Genomic DNA, 18,813 nt, shown 5'->3' with positions numbered 1-18,813 from the left:
GAAAGCAAAAAGGGGAGGAGATGGGAAGATGTGGCCGTTCCCTCCGTAACTCCCTGGTCCACTTGTCCCTTCCTACCCAAACCACCCCCTCCCCAGGCACTTTCCCTTGCAACCGCAGGAGATGCAACACCTGTCCCTTTACCTTCCCCCTCGACTCCATCCGAGGACCCAAACAGTCTTTCCAGGTGAGGTAGAGGTTCACCTGCACCTCCTCCAACCTCATCTATTGTATCCGCTGTTCCAGATGTCAACTTCTCTACATCGGCGAGACCAAACGCAGGCTCGGCGATCGTTTCGCTCAACACCTTCATTCAGTCCGCCTGAACCAACCTGATCTCCCGGTGGCTGAGCACTTCAACTCCCCCTCCCACTCTGACCTTTCTGTCATGGGCCTCCTCCAGTGTCATAGTGAGGCCCACCGCAAATTGGAGGAACAGCACCTCATATTTCGCTTGGGCAGCTTACAGCCCAGCGGTATGAACATTGACTTTTCCAACTTTAGATAGTTCCTCTGTCCCTCTCTTTCCCTCCCCCTTCCCAGTTCCCCCTCTATCTTCCTGTCTCCACCTATATCCTTTCTTTGTCCCGACCCCCCAACATCAGTCTGAAGAAGGGTCCCGACCCGAAACGTCACCCATTCCTTCTCTCCAGAGTTGCTGCCTGACCCGCTGAGTTACTCCAGCATTTTGTGATACCTTCGATTTGTACCAGCATCTGCAGTTATTTTCCTGCACAGCTATAAGGCAGCAACTCTAGTGCTGTGCCACTCTGAAGATCCATGAATGTGTGGCCAAGTACATCAGTTCAATCTTTCAGGTCACCGATGATACCATTGCAGCTGTTCAGTTCTACATCAACAATGAGACGATGTACAGGAAAGAGATCGAGAACCTTGTATAATGGTGTCAGCACAACAACGTAGCCCTTAACGTCAGCAAGACAAAAGCTGGTTGTAACCCAAGCAAGTGAGGGGGTAAACACAACTCTTTCCTAATCAAAGAAGCTGTAGTAGAAATGATGGACTGCTTCATGTTCCTGGCATCCAGATCACTGGTAACCTAACCTGGTCCCTTCACACTGAAGTGGTGATCAAGAAAGCCCATCAGCGTATTTACTTTCTTCGGCACCTGTGAAGAGTTGGTACATTCACAAGGATTCTCTGAAACATCTACAGAAGCTCTAGAGAGAGTATTCAGCTGGATGCACCTTCGCCTGGTGTGGCCACAGCTCTGCTCTTGATGCCTGAACCCACAGAGAGTGGTGAACACAGCCCAATCGCAGGCTCATTACTTCCTTCCATCCAGTCCATCTTCACAGTAGGTTGCATCAAGAAGGCTGGATACCTGTCACTCCGGCCATTCCCTCTTCTCAATTATACCGATACGAAGGAACTGCTGATGCCGGTTTAAACCGAAGGTAGACACAAAATGCTGGAGTAACTCAGCAGTACAGGCAGCATCTCTGGGGAGAAGGAATGGGTGACCTTTCAGGTCGAGGCCCAAAGTTCACATAAGTCTGAAGAAGGGTCTCGACCCGGAACGTCCCCCATTCCTTCTCCCCAGAGATGCTGCCTTCCCACTGTGTTACTCCAGCATTTTGTGTCTATCCCAATTATATCTTCTGGGAGACGTACAGACGCTTGAAAACGTGAACATCCAGACATACGAACAGCTTCTTCCCCACAGCTATCAGACTCCTGAACCAATCACAGACACAAAGTGATGGAGTAACTCAGTGGGTCAGGCAGCATCTCTGGACAAAAAGGATGGGTGACGTTTCGGGTCGGGACCCTTCTTCAGACTGAAAGTAGAGGGGAGGGAACTGGAGGTAAGAAAAGGCCAGAACAAGTTGGGACTGGCAACAGATGAAGGAGGGGTGGAGCCCACAATGGCCCATTGTTGGCTGGGAAAGTGGTGAAAACGATGGGATACAGGGATACAGTGGAACTAGTCGGATGGCTAGGGTGGGGGAGGGAATGCAAGAGTTACTTGAAATTAGAGAAAAAGTTAATCTCACTGGGCTGTAAACTGCCCAAGTGAAATATGAGGTGCTGTTCCTCCAATTTGCGTGTGGCCTCACACTGACAGTGGAGGAGGCCCAGGACAGAAAGGTCAGTGCGGGAATGGGAAAGGCAGTTAAAGTGTCTGGCAATCGGGAAACCGCCTAGGCAATGGCCGACTGATCGTAGGTGTTCAGCAAAATAATCACCCAGTCTGCACTTGGTGTTGCCGATTTATCGGAGTCCATACCGAGAACAGTAGATACGATAGATAAGGTTGGAGGAGGTGCAAGTGAACCGGCATCTGCAGTGCGTCTACAAATCCTGAACCAATCACCTCACGTACTCTCTTCCCAAAGTGCTGCCACATATTCTTGCTTTTATACCTCATTCAATGATTCCTTTTCTATACTTCAATCTTTTTTCACTCATTCAGATTGCATATTATCTTGTACCATTATGCTGCCGTGTGCTTTTGTTGTATTTATCATTATGGCACCTGTTTAATCTGTGAGCTTGATGTGAACAAGGTTTCATTGCTCCCTGGCGTGTCTCAGCTCTGTCATATACGTACCGATTCCAGCTCCTGGTTCCTGGCTCGGAACCTTTCTCTCTGACTTGAAATGATGGAGAGCAGAGAATCCATCTGCCCCTGTGGAACTTCAGAGCTTGGAGAAGCTGCAACAGAAAGATGGATTTCATGACCATATATTTGTCCACAGCCTGAACCTATCACAATATCTGCCGGAACATACCTCACCCAGAGTTGGTGTTACCAGTGCGGATGCACGTGGTTTAGTTTAGAGATACAGCATGGAAACAGGCCGTTCGGCCCACCGAGTCCATGCCGACCAATAATCACCCGCACACTAGTTCTATCCTGTACACGAGGGGACAATTTGCAGAAGTCTGTAAAGTTTGCACGAACGTATTCTCCAGGGTGAACACAAAGTGCTGGGGTAACTCAGCGGGTCAGGCAGCATCTCTGGAGAAAGGAATAGGCGGCGTTTTGGGTCGGAACACATCTTCAAATTCTCGGTATGAACTAGCATCTGCAGTTCCTTCCTGCACATGTTCTCCAGGATGTTCCTGACTCGCAGTTACTCCAGCACTTTGCGTCCTTCCCGCATGGTGGTCTGGTCTGGAAGATTAGATCACATGGGATCCAGGGTGAGCTCGCCAATGTGTTGGTTACAGGTGTCAGAGGACGGTGGTGCAGTCTGTAAATGCTGATTTTGACACTACAGGTGTTCTTACCAAAGAGAGCTGTAGCTTCTTTGATGGGATCAGGGATCTTCTCCATGTTGCCGACATCAGCTCCCTGGTGGCAACGATAAATTAGGATGAATGGAAGACACTGGTAAACTCCTGTTATTTACTTTGTTATACAAAGAGAAAAGAATTTATGGCGAAAAAACACCTTAAATAAGTCATAGAGTCATAGAGTCATACAGCACAGAAACAGGCCCTGCAACCCAACTTGCCCACACCGACCAACATGTCGCATCTGCACTAGACCCACCTGCATGCATTTGGTCTGTCTGTCTGTCTGTCTGTCTGTCTGTCTGTCTGTCTGTCTGTCTGTCTGTCTGTCTGTCTGTCTGTCTGTCTGTCTGTCTGTCTGTCTGTCTGTCTGTCTGTCTGTCTGTCTGTCTGTCTGTCTGTCTGTCTGTCTGTCTGTCTGTCTGTCTGTCTGTCTGTCTGTCTGTCTGTCTGTCTGTCTGTCTGTCTGTCTGTCTGTCTGTCTGTCTGTCTGTCTGTCTGTCTGTCTGTCTGTCTGTCTGTCTGTCTGTCTGTCTGTCTGTCTGTCTGTCTGTCTGTCTGTCTGTCTGTCTGTCTGTCTGTCTGTCTGTCTGTCTGTCTGTCTGTCTGTCTGTCTGTCTGTCTGTCTGTCTGTCTGTCTGTCTGTCTGTCTGTCTGTCTGTCTGTCTGTCTGTCTGTCTGTCTGTCTGTCTGTCTGTCTGTCTGTCTGTCTGTCTGTCTGTCTGTCTGTCTGTCTGTCTGTCTGTCTGTCTGTCTGTCTGTCTGTCTGTCTGTCTGTCTGTCTGTCTGTCTGTCTGTCTGTCTGTCTGTCTGTCTGTCTGTCTGTCTGTCTGTCTGTCTGTCTGTCTGTCTGTCTGTCTGTCTGTCTGTCTGTCTGTCTGTCTGTCTGTCTGTCTGTCTGTCTGTCTGTCTGTCTGTCTGTCTGTCTGTCTGTCTGTCTGTCTGTCTGTCTGTCTGTCTGTCTGTCTGTCTGTCTGTCTGTCTGTCTGTCTGTCTGTCTGTCTGTCTGTCTGTCTGTCTGTCTGTCTGTCTGTCTGTCTGTCTGTCTGTCTGTCTGTCTGTCTGTCTGTCTGTCTGTCTGTCTGTCTGTCTGTCTGTCTGTCTGTCTGTCTGTCTGTCTGTCTGTCTGTCTGTCTGTCTGTCTGTCTGTCTGTCTGTCTGTCTGTCTGTCTATCTTACTACTACTACTACTAAAACTCAGATCTTGTAGCTTTGTATATATATTCCACTGATGTCGGCTGAATACGGCAATTCCGGCAAAACGGTGAACCGTAGCGCCACGATTTTTGAACCGCCTTAATCAGCATGCGGTTCGCTGCTGGAAAATAATATTTTTATTTAATTCGGACGCATATTTTTTAAGTTACAGAGGTTTAAAAGTGCTGCCCCCCCTGATTTATCGAAGTTTTGACAGAAGGGGGGCGCTGCGGTCCGGCAGTACTCAGTACGCATGCGCGGAATCTCCTCACTCAGTACTCACCACGCATGCGCGGCATCTCCTCACTCGCACCAAAACAATGGACGCCGTTAGCGGCGCAAGCCCGCGATCACCGGCTCACCTCTCCTCTCTCCCATTGCTTCTCTCCTCTCTCCCACACCAGGGAGAACATCTCCCCGCTATCCCCCCCCCCCCCTCCCCCCTCACTCTCTCCCCCCTCCACAAATACCGCAACATCTGTCATCACCAAACGGGTAAGAGTGGGGCTGGGGGAGGAGAGAATGGGGGGTGTGGGGACGGGCCCAACGGGCCCTCTTTTCTAGTATACTACTAAAACTCAGATCTTGTGTTATATATATATATATGCGCGTAACAGCGGTTTCTCTGATTTCGTCAAAACGGTGAACCGTAGCGCCACGATTTTTGCACCGCCTTAATCACCACGCGGTTATCTGCTGCAAAATTGTTTTTTATTTAATTCGGTCGCATGTTTTTTAAGTTACAGAGGTTTTAAAGCGCTCCCCCCCCCCTAAATTATAGGGGGCGCTGCGGTGCAGATTTAGTTTTCAGCTTGTGGCTTGTGACGGCTACATTTGTTTCGAAAAGTTTCCAGAAAAGGATTTAGTTTTCAGCTTGTGACGGCTACATTGTTTCGAAAAGCTAAATTGTTATTGCAAGTCAAGTCAAGTCAATTATATTTGTATAGCACATTTAAAAACAACCCATGTTGACCAAAGTGCTGCACATCTGATTAGGAAAAAAAAAAAAAAAGAAGGTTATAGTGGTCACTTGACATACACAGATCAGGAGGACGGGCCCAACGGGCACACTTGGAGAGTAAGAGTGGGGCTGGGGGAGGAGAGAATGGGGGGTGTGGGGACGGGCCCAACGGGCCCGCTTTGAACGGGCACACTTGTTCTAGTATACTATTAAAACTCAGATCTTCTATATGAATATATTTGTATGTAGAGTTTGAGCAGTTATCAGTGATTTCGGCAAAACGGTAAACCGTCGCACCACGGTTTTTGTACCGCCTTGATCACCAACCTCCCGTCTGACCGGCCGCGATATTTTCATTTAATTTGGTCTTGTATTTTTTAAGTTACAGAGGTTTAAAGGTGCTGCCCCCCCTCATTTATCGAAGTTTTGACAGAAGGGGGGCGCTGCGGCTGTGCTCAGTACGCATGCGCGGAATCTCCTCACTCTGTACTCAGCACGCATGCACGGCATCTCCTCACTCGCACCAAAAAAATGGACGCCATTAGCGGCGCAAGCCCGCGATCACCGGCTCACCTCTCCTCTCTCCCCTTGCTTCTCTCCTCTCTCCCACACCCGGGAGAACATCTCCCCGCTATCCCCCCCCCCCCCCCGGGCCTTTGAACGATGCGATCTCCCGCACCTCCCCCCCCCCGGACCTTTCACTGATCAGATCCCCCGCACCCCCCCGGGCCTTTAACTGATGCTAAGAGTGTGTCTGGGGGAGAGAAAATTGGGGGGGGGGGGGTGAGAATGGGGAATGGGACAACAGGGGTAGTGCGGAGGGGACTTGGTGGTGGGGGAAAGAGGGGTACTGGGAAAAGGGGAGGTCCATATCCCTCCCCTCTCCCCCATCCCTCCCTCCCCCCCTCTCTCCCCCCCCCTCCCTCCCTCCACAAATACCACCACATCTCTCATCACCCTCCCCCCCTCCCTCCCCCCTCCATCCTCAACACATCCCTCCCTCCACCACTCCCTCCCCCTCGATCACTCCACACCTCCCTCCCCCAAACCTCCCTCTCCCTCCCTCCCCCCTTCACTCCCTCCCCCCCTCCCGGATACAATGGAAACCCTAAGAGGACGGGCCAAAGGGGAGAGTGTGGGGAGAGTAAGAGTGGGGATGGGGGAGGAGAGAATGGGGGAGTGGGGAATGGGCCCAACGGGCACACTTTGTCTAGTATACTATTAAAACTCAGATCTTCTATATGAATATATTTGTATGTAGAGTTTGGGAAGTTATCAGTGATTTCGGCAAAATGGTAAACCGTCGCGCCACGGTTTTTGCACCGCCTTGATCACCAACCTCCCGGCTGACCGGCCGCGATATTTTCATTTAATTTGTTCGTATATTTTTTAAGTTACAGAGGTTGTAAAGCGCTGCCCCCCCTGATTTATCGAAGTTTTGACAGAAGGGGGGCGCTGCGGTGCGGATTAATCTTCATTGTGATGTCACAATGCCCCTGTGAGATGAACTCGAGCTGACCCCCCCTTCCCCCCCCAGCGGTATTCAGCGTGTGACGTCACAATGCCCCTGTGCTACATTGTTGCGAAAAGCTGTCAAGTCAAGTCCATTTTATTTGTATAGCACATTTAAAAACAACCCACGTTGACCAAAGTGCTGTACATCTGATTAGGTACTAAGGAAAAAATGAAACATACAGTAGCACGCAAACAGTTCACAGCGCCTCCTCAATGAGCCTCAAACGCTAGGGAGTAGAAATAGGTTTTGAGCCTGGACTTAAAGGAGTCGATGGAGGGGGGCAGTTCTGATGGGGAGAGGGATGCTCTTTCCACCCTCCCTCCCCCCCTCCCGGTTACAATGGAAACCCTACGGGGACGGGCCCTCTCCCTCCCCCTCCCCCCCCACCCCCCTCCCTCCCCACCCCCCTCCCTCCCCTCTCCCCTTCCCCTCCCCTCCCCCCCTCCTCCCTCCCTCCCCCTTCCCTCCCTCCCCTCCTCCCGGTTACAATGGAAACCCTACGAGGACGGGCCCAACGGGGAAAGAGGGGTACTGGGAAAAGGGGAGGTCCCCCTCCCCCCTCCCCCCCTACCCCTCCCCCCTCCCCCCCCCTCCCTCCCCCTCCCCTCCTCCCTCCACACCTCCCCTCTCCCTCCCCCCCTCCCCCCCTTCCCCCCTCCCCCCCTTCTCCCCTCCCCCCTCCCCTCCCTCCCCCTCCCCTCCTCCCTCCACACCTCCCTCCTTCCCCCTTCCCTTCCTCCCCTCCTCCCGGTTACAATGGAAACCCTACGAGGATGGGCCCAACGGGGAAAGAGGGGTACTGGGAAAAGGGGAGTTCCCCCTCCCTCCCCCCTTCCTCCCCCTCTTCCCCCCCTTCCCCCTCCCCTCCCCCCCTTTCCCTCCCCTCCTCCCTCCACACCTCCCTCCCTCCCCGCCTCCCGGTTACAATGGAAACCCTACGAGGACGGGCCCAACGGGGAAAGAGGGGTACTGGGAAAACAGGTGGTCCCCCTCCCTCCCCCATTCCCCCCTCCCTCCCCCTCCCCCTCCCTCCCCTCTCCCTCCCCCCCTCCCCCCTTCCCTCCCCCCCTCCCTCCCCCTCCCCTCCTCCCTCCACACCTCCCTCCTCCCTTCCCTCCCCCCCACTCCCCTCCCGATTACAATGGAAACCCTACGAGGACGGGCCCAACGGGGAAAGAGGGGTACTGGGAAAAGGGGAGGTCCCCCTCCCTCCCCCTTCCCCCTCCCCTCCCCCCTCCCTTCCCTCTCCCCTCCTCCCTCCCCCTCCCTCCCCTCCCCCCTACCCCCTCCCCCCCTTCCCCCCTCCCCTCCCTCCCCCCTCCACACCTCCCTCCCTCCCCCCCCCCCCCCCCACTCCCCTCCCGGTTACAATGGAAACCCTACGAGGACGGGCCCAACGGGGAAAGAGGGGTACTGGGAAAAGGGGAGTTCCCCCTCCCCCCTTCCCCCCTCCCTCCCCCCTCCCTCCACCTCCCCCCCTTCCCCCCTCCCCTCCCCCCCTTTCCCTCCCCTCCTCCCTCCACACCTCCCTCCTCCCTCCCTCCCCCCTCCCTCCCCGCCTCCCGGTTACAATGGAAACCCTACGAGGACGGGCCCAACGGGGAAAGAGGGGTCCTGGGAAAACAGGTGGTCCCCCTCCCTCCCCCATTCCCCCCTCCCCTCCCCCCTCCCATCCCCCCCTCCCTCCCCCCTACCCCCTCCCTCCCCTCTCCCTCCCCCCTTTCCCCCTCCCCTCACCCCTCCCTCCCCCTCCCCTCCCCCCTCCACACCCCCCTCCTCCCTTCCCTCCCCCCCACTCTCCTCCCGATTACAATGGAAACCCTACGAGGACGGGCCCAACGGGGAAAGAGGGGTACTGGGAAAAGGGGAGGTCACCCTCCCTCCCCCCTTCCCCCCTCCCTCCACCCCTACCCCCTCCCTCCCCCTTTCCCCCCTCCCCCCCCCCTCCCCTCCTCCCTCCCTCCCACCTCCCTCCCCCCTACCCCCTCTCTCCCCTCCCCCCCTCTCTCCCCCCTCCCTCCCCCCTACCCTCCCCTCTCCCTCCCCCCTCCCCCCCTTCCCCCTCCCCTCACCCCTCCCCTCCTCCCTCCCCCTTCCCTCCCCCAACCCTCCCCCTTTCCTCCCCCCCACTCCCCTCCCGGTTACAATGGAAACCCTACGAGGACGGGCCCAACGGGCACACTTGTGCTAGTATCCCTCTAAACCTGTCCAATCCATGTAACCGTCTGTTTCTTAAAAGCTGCGATAGTCCCAGCCTCAACTACCTTCTCTGGCAGCTTGTTCCAAAAGGTTACCCCTCAGATTCCTATTCACTCTTTAACCCGTCACCTTAAATCTATGACCTCTGGTTATTATTTCCCCTTCTCGGGGCAAGAAACTGTGCATCCACCCATCGATTCCTCTCATGATTTTATACACCTCTATAAGATCACTCCTCATCCTCCTGCGCTCCAAGGAATAGAGACCCAGCCGAAGCAACCACTCCCTATAGCTCAGACGCTCGAGTCCTGGTACGGCACGGTAGCGCAGCGGTAGAGTTGCTGCTTTACAACGAATGCAGCGCCGGAGACTCAGGTTCGATCCTGACTACGGGTGCTGCACTGTAAGGAGTTTGTACGTTCTCCCCGTGACCTGCGTGGGTTTTCTCCGAGATATTCGGTTTCCTCCCACACTCCAAAGACGTACAGGTATGTAGGTTAATTGGCTGGGTAAATGTAAAAATTGTCCCTAGTGGGTGTAGGATAGTGTTAATGTACGGGGATCACTGGGCGGCACGGACTTGGTGGGCCGAAAAGGCCTGTTTCCGGCTGTATATATATGATATGATATGATGATAACATCCTTGTAAATCTTCTCTGTGCCTTTCCAGCTCGACAACATCTTTCCTATAACATGGTGCCCAGAACTGAACACAATAATCTAAATGCGGTATCACCAATATCTTATACAACTGCAACATGGCCTCCCAATTTCTAGAGTCAATACTCTGACTGATGAAGGCCAATGTGCTAAAAGCCTTTTTGACCACCCTATCTACCTGCGACTCGTCCTTCAAGGAACTTTGTACCTACACTCCTAGATCCCTCTGCTCTACAACACTCCCTAGAGCACCACCATTCACTGTGTAGGTCCTGCCCATGGCAGCCGGCTCAAAATACAACACCTCACATTTCTCTGTATCAGAGAGACTTTAGACGTACAGCGCGGAAACAGCTCATTTGGGACACCAGGTCCAACCAGTAATCTTGCCGTACACTCGCATTATCCTACACACCAGGGACATTTTTTACAATTACAGAAACCAATTAATCTACAAAGCTCTATGTCTTTGGAGTGTGGGAGGAAACCGGAGCACCCGGAGAAATCCCACGCAATCTCAGGGAGAACAGACAAACTCATTGAACATGTGAGCCACTGATGAGCAGTGAGTTTCCACTGTGATGTGCTGCCTGTCCTCCCAGCAGAACACGTAGGCGTGGACACACTGTGCACCAAGTGTGCCCTCAGCGACTCACCAGCACCAGTACCTCACTTCACCCAGTCCACACCTGGGTCAGGCTATGCAGACAAAGCTTGAGGCTTCCTGAGGTTGGCAGCAAAGAGCCAACTAAATCAAGTGAAAAATTACGACATAGAGGCATGTTATGATTTCCCCACCTTGAGTAAAAGACTGTGCATTCACCCTATCTATTCCCCTCATGCTTTTATACACCTCTATAAGATCACCCCTCACCTACTTGTACTCCTAGCCTGCCTAACCTCTCCCCATAGATCAGACTGAGAGCACCTGTAGTCAGGATGGAACCCGGGTCTCTGGCGCTGTAAGGCCGCAACTCTACCGCTGAGCCACTGTGCCGCCTTGGTTCTCTTGCTGTTCTGAACCCACCCAATTCACTCCAGCCTATCCACGTTCACCTCACATTAGAGTTATTAGTCTGGTAAGCCTTCTCTGAACTGCTTGCCTTGAATTAACATGGGGTAGTTCAGAGCTGCATGCTGCTCATGGCTCCAAAGACCTGGGCTCAATCCTGACCTCTGGTGCAGTCCGTGTGAGATCATCACACAACCACGAGTTTCCTTGGGACACTGCTGTCCTTCCACATTTGGAAAACACACTGAATGTTGGGTTATTGGCTAGTATTGCCCCTTTATACGAGTGATGGGCAGGGGAATATAAGAAAATAACTGCAGATGCTGGTACAAATCGATTTATTCACAAAATGCTGGAGTAACTCAGCAGGTCAGGCAGCATCTCGGGAGAGAAGGAATGGGTGACGTTTCGGGTCGAGACCCTTCTTCAGACTGATGTCGGGGGTGGGACAAAGGATATAGGTGGAGACAGGAAGATAGAGGGAGATCTGGGAAGGAGGAGGGGAAGGGAGGGACAGAGGAGCTATCTGAAGTTGGAGAAGTCGACGTTCATACCACCGGGCCGCAAACTGCCCAGGCGAAATATGAGGTGCTGCTCCTCCAATTTCCGGCGGGCCTCACTATGGCACTGGAGGAGGCCCATGACAGAGAGGTCAGACTGGGAATGGGAGGGGGAGTTGAAGTGCTGGGCCACCGGGAGATCAGTGGCGTTAATGCGGACCGAGCGCAGGTGTTCAGCGAAGCGATCGCCGAGCCTGCGCTTGGTTTCGCCGATATAGATGAGTTGACATCTAGAGCAGCGGATGCAATAGATGAGGTTGGAGGAGGTGCAGGTGAACCTCTGTCTCACCTGGAAAGAATGTTTGGGTCCTTTGATGGAGTTAAGGGGGGAGGTAAAGGGACAGGTGTTGCATCTCGTGCGGTTGCAAGGGAAAGTGCCCGGGGTTAGGGTGGTTTGGGTAGGAAGGGACGAGTGGACCAGGGAGTTGCGGAGGGAACGGTCTCTGCGGAATGCAGAGAGGGGAGGGGATGGGAAGATATGGCCAGTGGTGGGGTCCTGTTGTAGGTGACGGAAATGTTGGTGGATGATATGTTGGATCCGCTGGCTGGTGAGGTGGAAGGTGAGAACGAGGGGGATCCTGTCCTTGTTGCGAGTGGGGGGATGGGGAGCAAGAGCGGAGCTGCGGGATGTAGAAGAGACCCTAGTGAGAGCCTCATCTATAATGGAGGAGGGGAAGCCCCGTTTTCTGAAAAACGAGGACATCTCGGAAGCCCTAGTCTGAAACACCTCATCCCGGGCACAGATGCGGCGTAGACGGAGGAATTGGGAGTAGGGGATAGACTTTTTGCAGGGGACCGGGTGGGAAGAAGTGTAGTCCAGATAGCTGTGCGAGTCGGTGGGCTTGTAATAAATGTCCGTCACTAATTTTTCTCCTGTGATGGAGATGGTGAGGTCCAGAAACGGGAGGGAGATGTCAGAGATAGTCCAGGTATATTTAAGGGCAGGATGGAAATTGGAGGTGAAGTGTATAAAGTCAGTGAGTTCTGCATGGGTGCAAGAGGTAGCACCAATGCAGTCGTCGATGTAGCGGAGGTAGAGTTCGGGGATGGGGCCAGTGTACGTCTGGAACAGGGATTGTTCGACGTACCCGACAAAGAGGCAGGCGTAGCTAGGGCCCATGCGAGTGCCCATAGCTACGCCTCTGGTTTGGAGGAAGTGGGAGGAGTCAAAGGAGAAGTTGTTGAGGGTAAGAAGCAGCTCTGCTAGGCGGAGGAGAGTGTTGGTCGATGGGGATTGGCTGGTTCTACGGTCGAGGAAGAAACGGAGGGCTTCGAGACCATCCTTGTGGGGGATGGAAGTGTAGAGTGACTGGACATCCATGGTGAAAATGAGGGAGTGGGGGCCTGGGAACCGGAAGTTATCCAGGAGATGGAGAGCGTGTGAGGTGTCTTGGACGTAGGTGGGGAGGGATTTGACCAGGGGGGATAGGATGGAGTCGAGGTAGGTAGAGATAAGTTCGGTGGGGCATGAGCAGGCAGAGACAATGGGTCTGCCGGGACAATTGTGTTTGTGGATTTTGGGTAGGAGGTAGAATCGGGCCGTGCGGGGCTGGGGAACTATGAGATTGGAGGCACTGAGGGGTAGTTCGCCGGAGTTGGTGAGGTCGGTGATGGTGCTGCTGATGAAGGTCTGGTGTTCATCGGTGGGGTCATGGTCCAGGGATAGGTAGGAAGAGGTGTCTGATAGTTGTCGTCTGGCCTCGGTGCGGTAGAGGTCAGCACGCCAGACTACCACAGCCCCTCCCTTGTCAGCGGGTTTAATTATTAACCACAGCCCCTCCCTTGTCAGCGGAATTGATGGGCAGGGGAATTAGGGTGGGAATGGAGTTGAAGGGAACGCAAGAAGAAAAACGGGTTAATATACACGAGTGTTTAATGTTTGCTGAACGTCAGTGAGATATTAGGTATCATTTTCATCTTTCCTGCTGAATACTTCCCACTTTCTGGTCCATTTTCTAGATTTCGAATCATTTACATTACGTTTCCATATCCCTTTGTGATTTCTCATGAAGGTTTGGATATTTCGGAACTTATTTCTCACTGGCACCCCCTGCTGTATTTAACATATTCGGCTTAATGGCATTATAAACGTAACATTTTAAAGAAGTCAATTTCTACCTTTGAACGTTGTGAATAGAGAAAGCACCAGAGGTCCATCAATCCTACCGCTACTCCCCTGACTCTGATTACATATTGACTTTCAATTATTGCTGTTTAAAAAATATTACCATCTGCTTGCACCACAATTACGGACAGCACATTCTAGCTAAACTACATGTGAAAGAAAACTGTTTATTCTGTCAATCATATTCACTCTACACAAAACACCATGGATGGCACAGCGGTAGAGTTGTTGCCTCACAGCGCCAGAGACCCGGGTTCAATCCTGACCACGGGTGCTGTCTGTATGGAGTTTGTACGTTCTCCCCGTGACCTGCATGGGTTTTCTCCGGGTGCTCCCGCTTCCTCCCACATCCCAAAGACTTACAGATTTGTAGGTTAATTGGCTTCGATAAAAATTGTCCCTAGTGTGTGTAGGGTAGTGTTAGTGTGCAGGGATCGCTGGTCGGCACGGACTCGGTGGGCCGATGGGCCTGCTTCCGTGCCGACCAGCTAAACTACACTAAACTTCATTCCTTTGCAGATCTATACTAAATTTACTCCAAAGAGAACATGGGAAAGATAACGAGAAAGTCAGCCATCTGGTTTCCAGCCTGCTCCACTCTTCAATAAGATCCTGGCCGCTCTGATCCTGGCCTCAGCCTCCCTTTCCTTGCTGTTCCCAATTAACACCCTCCCAAATCACAAATATCGTACTCAGAATTGAATCATTTTGAAAGATCCGGTCTCATCAACTGCAGTAGAGGTTTCCAAAGGTTCATGTCTGCTGACAGTAAGCCCTCCTCATCTCCACTGGAAATGATTATTTAATTTGAAACAACATTCTCCTGTGCTAGATTCATCCACATGTGAAACATCCTCTCCATCCCTGTACTGTCAAGAACACAGAACAATACAGCACAGTAACAGGCCCTTCGGCCCACAATGTTTGTGCTCAACATGATGCCAGGTGAAACTGATCTCATCTGCCTGTAGGTGATCCACATCCCTCTATTCCCTGCACTTCCATGTACCCATCTAACAGCCTCACAACTGATCTCACCTGCTGTGAGCCACTGATCAACAGCGACTGGTTTCACCGGGTTGTGCTGCCTGTCCTCCCAGCAGAACACTGAGGCATGGACGTACAGGGCAGTGAGTGTCTCCACAGTGCACCACACCTCACCAGGTTTAGACTTGGGTCAGGCTGTGCTGCCATAGCTTGAGGCTTCCTGAGGCTGACAGCAAAGAGCCAACTAAATCCAGTTCTTTAGACTTTACTTTAGACTTTAGAGATACAACGTGGTAACAGGCTCTTCAGCCCACCAAGTCTGCACTGACCAGTGAACGACCAGTGACCGGCACGGTGGCGAATGCTTTACAGCGAATGCAGCGCCGAAGACCCAGGTACGATCCCAAATACGGGTACTGTCTGTACGGAGTTTGTACGTTCTCCCCGTGACCTGTGTGGGTTTTCTCCGATATCTTTAGTTTCCTCCCACACTCCAAAGACGTATTGGTATGTAGGTTAATTGGCTTGGTAAATATGAAAACTGTTCCTTGTGGGTGTGGGATAGTGTTAATAAACGGGGATCGCTGGTCGGCGCGGACCTGGTGGGCCGAAGGGCCTGTTTCTGTGCTGTATCTCTAAACTAAGCCCGTACAGTGCTACTATCCTACACACTGGGGACAAGTTAACCTGGGGTAGTCCAGAGCTACAGCTGGTAGTGCTGCTGCTCAAGGCTTCAAAGATCTGGGCTCAATCCTGACCTCTGGTGCTGTCTATGTGGGATCAACACACAACCATGAGTTTCCTTGGGACACTGGTTTGCTTCCACATTTGAAAACTGGATGTTGGGTTAATTGGCAAGTGTAAGTTAACCCCTTTATACGAATGATGGGCAAGGGAATGAGGGCGAGAATGGAATTGATGAGAACGCAGGAAGAAAAATGGGTTAATATACACGAGTGTTTCATATTTGCTGACGTCTGTGAGATAGTAGGCTTCATCTTCATCTTTCCTGCTAAATATGTCCAACTTTCTGGTCCATTTTCTAGATTTCTAATCATTCACTTTGTGACTTTCATCCCTATTTCTGGTAAAGGTTTGGACATTTCAGGACTTGTTTCTCACTGGCACCCCCTGCTGTATTTAGAGTTGCTGCCTTACATGTCAGAGACCCGGGTTCGATCCTGACTCCAGGTGCTGTCTATATGGAGTTTGCACGCTCCCCCCGTGACCTGCGTGGGTTTTCTCCGGAAGCTCCGGTTTCCTCCCACACTCCAAAGACGTGCAGGTTTGTAGGCTAAATGGCTTGGTAAAATTGTAAATTGTCCCTAGTGTGTGTAGAATAGTGCTAGTGTACAGAGATCGCTGGTCACCATGGACTCGGTGGGCCGAAGGGCTGTTTCCGCGCTGTATCTCTAAACTAAACTGAACTAAACTTTATTCCTTTGCAGGTCTTTACTAAATTTATTCCAAAGAGAACTCTATATATGAAAAACTTGCCCCACACATCTCCATGAAGCTTCCCCCCACTCCCTGTAGTGTTGGGCATTCCCACCCTGGGAAATAGGTTCTGTCTGTCCACCCTATCCATGCCTCTCATCACTTTATATACTTCTATCAAGGCTCCTCTCAACTTCTGACTTTTGAGAGAAAACAATCCAAGCCTATGCAAGCTCTCCCTGCAGCTGAAACCCTCTAATCCAGGCATCATTCTGGTAAATCTCTGCACCCTCCCCAAAGCCTCCACGTCTGTCCTGTAATGGGGGCGACCAGACTTGCACTCCACCAGTTACAACTTCCCACCCCATCCCTTTGCTCTTTCCATGGGGACCACTCCCTCCATAACTCCTTGGTTCACTCTTCCCTTCCCACCCCATCCCTTTGCTCTTTCCATGGGGACCACTCTCTCCATAACTCCTTGGTTCACTCTTCCCTTCCCACCCCATCCCTTTGCTCTTTCCATGGGGACCACTCCCTCCATAACTCCTTGGTTCCCTCTTCTCTTCCCACCCCATCCCTTTGCTCTTTCCATGGAGACCACTCCCTCCATAACTCCTTGGTTCACTCTTCCCTTCCCACCCAAACCAGCTCCTCCTCAGGGACTGCGGGAGATGTACAGAGGGATCTTGGGTTTCCTGCAAGTAGCAACACGAGTAAACAGAAGACAGATGGTGTGCTTGTGTTCATAGGTCAGGACAGAGAGTACAAGAGGCAAGAGTTCATGATGCCGTTTTACAGGACTTGGGTTAGGTCGCATGTGGAGTATTGGGTGCAGTTTGAGCGCTCCACCACTGAAGGATACGGAGGTGTTGGAGAGGATGCAGAGGAGGTTTACCAGAATGATGCCTGGATTAGGGGGCATTCACTACAGGGAAGGAAGGGTGGGACAAACCTGGATTGTTTTCTCTGAAGGATGGGGGGAGACCTGATAGTACAATAATATATTATAATATAATGTAATATAATATATAACAGTAAAAATATAAAATTATGGGAGGCTTAGATAGGGTAGACAGTCAGAATCCTTTTCCCAGGATGGAAAAATCAAATGTGGACGAGGATCCCTTTTACATCAATGCTGTTAAGGTCCATGCCATGAATTGTATATTTTATCCTTGCATTTGACCTCCCAAACTGCAGCACCTCACACGAGGGTGGATGAAACTCCACCTGCCATTTCTGTATCTTGCTGTATACTTTGACAGCCTTCCTCGCAGCCCGCGCACGACTCCAGCAATCTTAAAGGTGAAAGTTTAGAAGAGAGGTATGGGACAGCTTTTTTTTTTACAGAGGGTGCTGAGTGCCGGGAACACACTGCCAGGTGTGGTGATTGTACAGGATACGTTAGAGGTGTTTAAAAGACTGGTGGATAGGCACATGGACATGCAGGGAATGTGGGGACATGGGATATTTGAAGGTAGATAAGTGATGTTCTTGGCTCATTTTTGGCACAGACATTGAGGGGGAAGGGAAATGGTTCACGTACAGGCGGGTGAGATTAGACTCATTTGCCATAATATTCGGCACAAACATGGTGGGCCGAAAGGCCCCTTTCCTGTGCTGTACTGTTCTATGTTCATCTCTTCCACAGTTCCCCCCCCAGTCACGCTGTTCTTTACCGATCCTTAGTACACTCATCTCCCACCCTCAGTCCCTCAGTTCCCTGTTATCCCCCTCGTTCTCGCAACACTCCCCAGTCCAAACAACTGAAGCTAATTATCTTTGCATTTCATACTCTGTGCAAGAAAGGCTAACATCCTGATTTCCTTTCTAATTCCTTGGCATCCAGTATGTCAACCTTTTATGTTTCATGAATGACAAATCCCAGATCTCCGAGTGCAGTAACCTTCTGTAGTCTCACATAAATATCTGTTTCTTCTCTTCTTTCACTCCATTTCTGCCCCCTCATTTCTTTGGTTTAAGGTAATTCAAAATAATATTTGACAAGCAATTTTGGTTTGCAAAATCGTCTCAAATTTTGAAACATAGAAAATGCAGAGGAGTGGGAGACTATCCAAGTGTAATCCCTGCCTTCTCCCAGGTTCCCTCTTGCCCCAGAACAATTTCTAACTCCTTCTTGAATATATTTCATGCTTTGGCTTCAACTGCCCTTCTGTGGTGGAATACTCCCCAGGTTCTCCCTCCTGTTGAAGACATTTCTCCCATGTCAGTCCCAGTCCCATGTCCCATGTCAGTCCCATGTCAGTCCCAGTCCCATGTCCCATGTCAGTCCCATGTGGTTCACCATGTTTCCTTGGACGGTGACCAGGAACATTCTTTCTGCATCTCATCTGACCAGCATTGTTAGTATTTATGAGATCTCCTCTCATTATCCCAACGTGCACCAATGACAGTTCGGCCATCCCAGAGATCAGTCTGGTGAACTTGCACTGTACTCCCCCATCAATGGCAAGAACATCCTTCCTCAGATAAGGAGACTAAAACTGCATACAATATTCATGGTGTGGTTTCACCATGGCCCAATACATTTACAGTAAGACATCACTGCTTCTGTATTTGAAACTTCTCGCTATGAAGGCAGTTTGTCTTGTGAATCTGTTTGCTTTCTCTGGCCAGTGTACAAGGATACTCAGGTCTGACTGCACCTCTGCTGTTCCCAATCTATCCACACTGAGATAACCTGTCCTGATTTTTATCACCACAGAGGACCACCCTGCACTGATCCTCACTCTCTATATCTGCCATGTAGGGCGGCACGGTAGCGCAGCGGTAGAGTTGCTGCTTTACAGCGAATGCAGCGCCGGAGACTCAGGTTCGATCCTGACTATGGGTGCTGCACTGTAAGGAGTTTGTACGTTCTCCCCGTGACCTGCGTG

The 18,813-nt window shown here is 51.6% G+C and overlaps 1 protein-coding gene across 1 annotated transcript in view; it reads right to left on the bottom strand.

Annotated features, from left to right (window-relative positions):
- The window catches only part of cux1b (cut-like homeobox 1b), a 477,189-nt gene that overhangs the window by 16,273 nt on the left and 442,103 nt on the right, over nucleotides 1-18,813 (bottom strand). The window contains exons 16-17 of the mRNA XM_078422720.1: nucleotides 3,257-3,320; nucleotides 2,574-2,677 (exon numbers count right to left, since the gene is read on the bottom strand). Coding sequence (XP_078278846.1) covers nucleotides 2,574-2,677; nucleotides 3,257-3,320 — 168 coding nt within the window. The remainder of the gene's footprint in view (nucleotides 1-2,573; nucleotides 2,678-3,256; nucleotides 3,321-18,813) is intronic.

The sequence above is a fragment of the Rhinoraja longicauda genome, chromosome 26 (genome assembly GCF_053455715.1).
Source record: "Rhinoraja longicauda isolate Sanriku21f chromosome 26, sRhiLon1.1, whole genome shotgun sequence".
In the NCBI taxonomy this organism is placed as follows: Eukaryota; Metazoa; Chordata; class Chondrichthyes; order Rajiformes; family Arhynchobatidae; genus Rhinoraja; species Rhinoraja longicauda.
This window is presented reverse-complemented; position numbering and strand designations above follow the sequence as displayed.